The 6,888-nt window shown below is 36.9% G+C and overlaps 1 protein-coding gene across 1 annotated transcript; it reads left to right on the top strand.

The window, feature by feature from the left end:
- Window positions 1-1,967: 1,967 nt before the first annotated feature.
- LOC132036209 (uncharacterized) lies at window positions 1,968-4,580 on the top strand. Its single transcript, XM_059426485.1, has one exon. It carries the CDS (start codon window positions 2,188-2,190, stop codon window positions 4,432-4,434), a length of 2,247 nt encoding a protein of 748 aa, XP_059282468.1. The 5' UTR covers window positions 1,968-2,187; the 3' UTR covers window positions 4,435-4,580.
- The last annotated feature ends 2,308 nt before the right edge of the window (window positions 4,581-6,888 follow it).

Here is a 6,888-nt window from a genome sequence, read left to right as displayed (position 1 = left end):
CTCTACTTTAGATTTCCTCCTCAATAAGAGTTACTAAACCTTTATATCACTTAAACATATGAATAGGATGAGGAACATACCTTAAAATAAAAGAGCTTCACTTCAGTCAACTCCCTCTTCAAGACGAACTTCACCACAACTTCAAAAAGAGACAAGAATCATCACTCTCCATGGATTTGCCTTGAGGGGTTGATGTTAATTCTCTCTTTGGATGAATATGGAAAGGTGTGGAGTGATTGGGAACCTTCAATAACTCTTAGGAAGTCTCTAGAGAGATGGGAAAATAAGTGTGGAAAGTTAGGAATGAAGTTGGGGTCGTTTGGGATTTAAAAGGTGGCAAAATCACCCCCCGATCCACTTGGCGATGAGTGTGCGACCTAGCACACTGAGTGTGTGGCTGCACACTCCATCCTCAGCTTGGGGATGATTTTGGACAGTGAGGCCAGCCAATTTGGCAAGTTGGCGACCAGTGTGCAGCTCAGCACACTCGCACACTGCCTATTTTCCCTGATTTCGCGGAAATGCATTTTTTTTTATCCGTTTGACCTCCAATCCTTATGGAACCTTCTTGGCACTTGTATAAAACTTCATTAACCATCCAAGGGGCTCTATATCTCTTCCTCAAGGTGATGTTAAGCAATGAATAACTCAAGTGATGCGGAATTTCCCAAAACATGACTCAACCTTAACTTTCTCCGACGAACTTGCTTCCATTGTCCCATATGGCTTTGAAACCTTAAGGTATACACTTAAGATCATCAAATATCCTTCTTAAACTTATAAGGGATTCATGTTCACTTTAGTCTTACGTTAGTCTATTCATAATACAAATATCACGAAATTTTCAAGGTGTAACAAAACTCATCATTGTTTGCTGGTTCGAAAATCCCTGTTTTACCTCTCCTCCCTGTCTTAATTCCGAATGATTAGCTTCTTTCTTCACGCAAGCCGGCAAGCGCTTGATTCGGCATTTTTCAAAATGATTGAGAAGTCGTGTTGCTTGCAAGCTTGAGAATCTCTCTTTTTCCTCTCTTTGTCTCAATTTTGATTGGTTGACTTTTCTTTGCGCAAGCGCTGGATTCATTCTTGTTGTGTTGCATGTTGCGATCTTTTGCATCAATTTACATTTTTTGAATAGTTGGGATCTGATTTTAATTTTCGATTGATACCTTCAAAAGGTTGCTTCAAACATCTTGTGGGATCACATTTGGTATGTTGTATATAAATCAGAGATATTACTTACTTAGAATTAACTTTTTGATGTATTAGTATAACAACTTTTTGCACTACTAATGTACATAAACTAAACTCAAAAAAATTGATCAAAAATATCATAAAAAGCTAAGTCTAACCCTCTGTTTGGATGGTTGTTTCCCGTTGTTCATTAATTACGGTATGGTGTTGTATTGTATTGTCTTGTATTAACCGTGTTTGGATAGGCTGCATTTGTTGTGGTTTAATAACATTTGTATTTGGTTTGATTGTATGGTATTGTATAATAACCCAAACTAAAATATCTTAATTAGAAATTAGTTATATATATTAATAAAACTCGGGTAAAGAATACGGTAGGAACTTTAAAAATATAAGTAGGTATTGGGTGGGGGTGGTGGAGGGGTGGGTGGTTGTGGGATGAGGGTGGGGATGGTGGTAGGGTGGTGGCATATAGGATGAAGGTGGGGGTAGTGGGTGGTGGGGGGTGAGATATTGGGCGGTGGTGAGGGGTAGTGGGTGGTGGTTGGGGTGGGTGGCGAGGTGGGGTAGAATGGGGGTGGAACGGGGGTGGGGGTGGGGTTTGGGATGTATTGGGGTGGGAGTATAACAAGTGGTAGGATGGGGGAGGGGTTTTGCACTACTAATGTTATATACATAAACATATAAATTTTAAAAAAATTGATTAAAAATTGATGAACCATGGGAAAATACCATCCAAACAGGGTCTAAAGAGAGTGGAACCCATAGGCCATAGCTCCCTTGCCATGTTCCCACATTCCTCTCTTTTCATCTCTCACTCTGCACTTCACCAGAGTCTATAATCCACACACACGCACAACCCTTTCCCACTCAGGACCTACTCTTTTCTCTCCTCTTCAATTTTTCTGCACTACCCTCCATTCCTACTATTACAACATTGTACTACTAATGAAAGCAAAATATCATTAACACACTTCCAATTTTTACAACTTAATGGACTTAGACAGCACTAGACCCCACAGTAACACCAGTACTACAACAAGTGAGCTCTTCATTTGCTTCACTTCTCGTCTTTCTTTAACTTCATCTTCATCTTCCATGAAATTCTCTAAATCAATTCTTAGTCCTGGCCGTGCACGTGACGCGCCTCTTTCACTTCCCATTTCTTTAAGTCGTAGACTTAAATCAAATGGTAGCATAAAAGGTGGCCATGGCCAAGCTTCCCCTATGTTTTCCACAACAAACAAGAAACGTGGGTCGGGTTTTGAAAACCCGGAACCTACTTCCCCAAAGGTGACGTGTATTGGTCAAGTTAGGGTTAAGACCAAGAAAAAAGTGAAACAATCAAGAAGTTTATCGAAAAGAAGAAGTGGAAGTGGAAGTGGTGAAGTGAGTTTTAGAAAAATAGAGCAAGTTTCCACTGAGGCATTTAATCAAACACATGATAGACTATCGTTGAGGAACTCGAGTGTTCATTATCAGCAACAAGAATGTGTTAATCATAGGAATCAGAGATGGGTTCATTTGCCTTTGACTATTTGTGAAGCTTTGAGGGCTTTTGGAGCTGAGTTTAGTTGTTTGTTTCCTTGTCGTTCGTCGTGTTTTTCGACAAACGAAGGAGAAAAAGTGGAAAAAAGAGGGGAAGCTTATAGGGAATGCGATAATATTAATGAGCAGAGATCTTGTGGGGCGGTTTTTGCGAGATGGCTAGTAGCGTTACAAGATGGGGAAGCAGGAAAAAGAAGGGATATTGAGTTGGTTGTAGCTAGTGGTGATCAAGAAGAGGAAAGAAATGAGGCAATGCATAGTACAAGAAGGCATGTGTTTGAAGATATTGAATTGGATGAGATTGTTGAAATGGAGAAAGGTAGAGTGAGTATTTGTGTTCCACCAAAGAATGCTTTGCTACTTATGAGATGTAGATCTGATCCACTGAAAATGGCTGACCTTACAAATCGGTTTAGGGAGTCACCAGTTCTGAAAGATGAACATTATGATGATGAAGATGAAGAAGAAGAAGAGGATTTCGAAGAAAATAAGGATGTAGAAGTAGTGGATTCTCAGAAATGTGAACCCAGTAAGGATGTTAAAGTGCCAGATGAAACTAGTGTTTCAGTAGATCTTGATGAAATCGAAGAGATTCCAGAAGAAACAGAGGTCATGGAAATGGAAGGAAAGCTAGAAACTTGTGAATTAGCAGCACAAATTGAGCAAGAAGAGACCAAGATTGAGTCTTTTGTAGCTGAAATTGAGTCTCAAATGGAAGAAAATGAAGACATAGAAGATAACCAAGTTCGAGAGCTTGAGGAAGGAGAAGGAGAAGAAATGTCCATTTTGAGTCATTCATCTTTGTTAGAAAACTCAGATACAGGAACTATCCAAATAGAGGATGAAGAAGTAGTAGAACTAGTAACAGAAGAAGCTTCATTAGAAGAGGAAGAAGAAAGATTCAAGTCAACCATAATGAAAGAGATCCAAGAAATACTATTAGGCTCTTCTGATCAAATTGAGAGTTCGCTTTGCCAGTCCATGAATATGCCGCACCCAGCAGTTCAAGGAGTTGGCCAGATACGGGTCGAAGCCCTGCCTCGAAAAAGTGAGGACTTTTGGGAAGATTCCAGGATGGGGACTCAACAAGAATCTGAATATGAAGAACAAGAAGAAGATACACCATTTACAGAGCCAGTTCAAAATGAAGATCAAAACAAAGAAGGTAAGCAAAGTGAAGTTGAATATCCCAAAGAGCCTGAAAAAGAAGAGAAAGAATCAGTTTTGCCAGACTGTTTGTTACTAATGATGTGTGAACCAAAGCTATCAATGGAAGTTTCCAAAGAAACATGGGTATGTAGAAGAGACTTCCTCAGATGGTTACCTGAAAGAAAATCCCAACAAGTCAAACCACCGCTAAAGAAAGAGATTATTCCTGAAGAACAACCAAAAAGGCGGCGTAGCACTGACACTAGACCACCTATGGAACATCGAAACAAACAGTTACTACAACCACCAAGATCATCATGTTCTTTACCAGCAGTTGGTGGTATGTCAATGGCAACCATGATTGAGCAGAAACTAGTGAATGCAGCTGCTTACGAGCCGTGTGTATTGACAAGATGTAAATCAGAGCCGATGAGAACGGCTGCAGCTAAGCTGACACCAGAGAATTGTTGCTGGAAAAATAGAAAAATTGAGCCTCATCGACCGGCTACGTTTGGGGTCGGGGCGGCTGGAGTCGGGTTTTGAGCTGACCCGAATGGTTGTCAAGTAGTCTAGCACTGTTGTGTCTAGCTTGTACATTTTCTTTTAATTTTCATCAGTAAATTATTTAGTTGAAATTATCAATTTTGTTTTAGTTGTTAATGGCAGTGGGGAGTATTTAATTTGTTGGATTTTTTCCTCTTATTTTTTTCTCTGCTCTTTTTCTTTTTTCGGTCTCCTGTGAATTTTACTAGTTGGCCTGTTCTTTAATTAAAGTGTATAAGTAATTGTATACATTGAATGAGAAGACAACATATATTCTCATAAATGGTTTTAAGGCTACTGGACCAAGTGTTAATGGGCAACTGTCCTCTGAATTAACATCAATTTGTTGGGGAGGTAGACGATGAGGACTAAGGACAGGTTTTATATGAATGTTTTTATGATATCTGATGAGATGTGACCTTCCTCCCGTTAGTTTTGTTTTTTTCCTTCTGTTTGGGTTAAATGTTGGAGTATTTTTTTAGTTTCTGGCCTCCAATACCCGTTTTAGATTCGATTAATATAATTCTGAATTGTGTCTGAAATATTGCACTGCGGAGTAGAGCAATCCCTCCCAAAGACCACAACAATTCAAGCAAAGGTGAATTCAGAATTTAATGTTATTGGTTGTTGATCATAATATTTTTTACTTACTAGGTTCTTGATAGATAATTTATCCATATTAAGTCTTTTTTTAATACATATGCATTTACAAAGTTTGAGCCAAAATATGTAGGTTCTCAGAACCTGTAGCTTCTGTTGTGAATTCACTCGTGATTTTACGGCTTAAACCCAAGATCAAACCACTGGTTAAAGATGGAGAAATATTTATCACTCCATCGCAAGACTTTGTTAGTAATTAATTATGTTGCCATCTAATCCTTTCTACTTCACAATATGCATGTTTTACTTGCGGGTTTAGGTACGAATTGCTTGCTTAGATCCTCTCAAAATATAGCTTCTAATGGTATCTTGCTTTGCATAAATTGATCTCAATGATTTTTGTGTGTTAATTGATATCTTCAGTAAATTTAGACTTAATCTAGCACCATCTTCTTATTTCAGTTCTGCCATAATTTGTTACCATCACCAAAATGAAAAATGTTATTTATAATTACACAAAAAGCAAGCAGCAGCCAGCAGGTCCAAACAAGTCTAATAATCTTAATCTTTAATTAAGCATGTGGAAAGATCGTGTATTATTTGTACTAATTCATTAAGTAGTTCCACGTAATGACATGAATCAAAGACTCATAATTGAATGTCCAAACAACATTTGACTGAATCTGAATGAACAGCCAAAATCAAAATTTCAACAAGTACTAGTAATAATTATTAGAACTACTATAATTTTGTGTCTTGAACTAATCTTGATGGGCAATCTGGACAGCCACGTGACCTCCATGATTTATAAAGTACTATAATATAATGTAAGGAAGAATATCCAATTGTACTCCTAAATGCAAGCAGTCGATGAACAATAAAGCAAGAAAATATATAAATATAAAAGCTTCACATGAATATTATATGGTCGATAAGATATTTAAAATGTACAGCTGGTATTTTTGTATTCTTATCTGTGGCATGTTTAAATGTCATGTGACAGGGAGGCTCTGTTTTTGGTAAGTTGATGGTCAGCTCAGTTCCCCCACTTATTTCCTCAACTTTATACCACTTGTATTAAACCATTCTTATATCTTATAATTAATATGATTATTTTTATTATCTGATTTCATTCTCCTAATATATTACTATTATTTTTCTCTTAAAGTTAAAGAAATTAAAGTTATAACTCGAATTATCAATAGGAATAAAAATGAAATTAATATTAAGAATCATCCAAGAAAAATGATTTAAGTACATAGGAGGAAGATCGGCATCGGGAAAAGAGGAAGAAAATGAATAGACAGAGATCATTAAGTACATTATTATTATATCATTTTCTATTTAAAAACTTTCAATAAGGAACCATTTTTATTGGAAAATAATTATCATTTGCTTCTCAAATTCCGGATTATGTTCTTGGGCCTTTTGATAGGATATTGACCCGTTCACTATTTCTTTCATCACCGTTTGTTTGTTTGCTTCTTGTTTATTGAGAGATCCATTACGTGGTCTCAAAGCTAAAACCGAATACAGATTGATTCACGTATTAGATATAAAATTATATTTAAAATTTGTATGAGATACTATATAGTAAGTTATAAGTATTCTCCAATTTAAATAGTAAAAGAGATCTTATAAATTGGAGCAATTAACATCCAACACACACTAGTAAAGGGAGCACAATTGCAAACAAACCAACGCTTTTTTAATACTATGTTAATCATGAGACATCCTAAGCATCAATACATTCATCTTGATTTATTTACCATCAGTGGAAAGTTTCACTAGCTGAACTAATACTTTGAAAGTTAGTTTAGTGAATAAATCTCTCTTTCTAGGTTTTGATTGTTG

This window comes from Lycium ferocissimum, chromosome 11, assembly GCF_029784015.1.
Source record: "Lycium ferocissimum isolate CSIRO_LF1 chromosome 11, AGI_CSIRO_Lferr_CH_V1, whole genome shotgun sequence".
NCBI lineage: Eukaryota > Viridiplantae > Streptophyta > Magnoliopsida > Solanales > Solanaceae > Lycium > Lycium ferocissimum.
The sequence above is the reverse complement of the archived record's forward strand: the minus strand, read 5'-3'. Positions and strand labels throughout refer to the sequence as shown.

Excerpts from the sequence above, each read along its gene's own strand:
- LOC132036209 (XM_059426485.1), top strand. The coding sequence starts at position 2,188 with ATGGACTTAGACAGCACTAGACCCCACAGTAACACCAGTACTACAACA.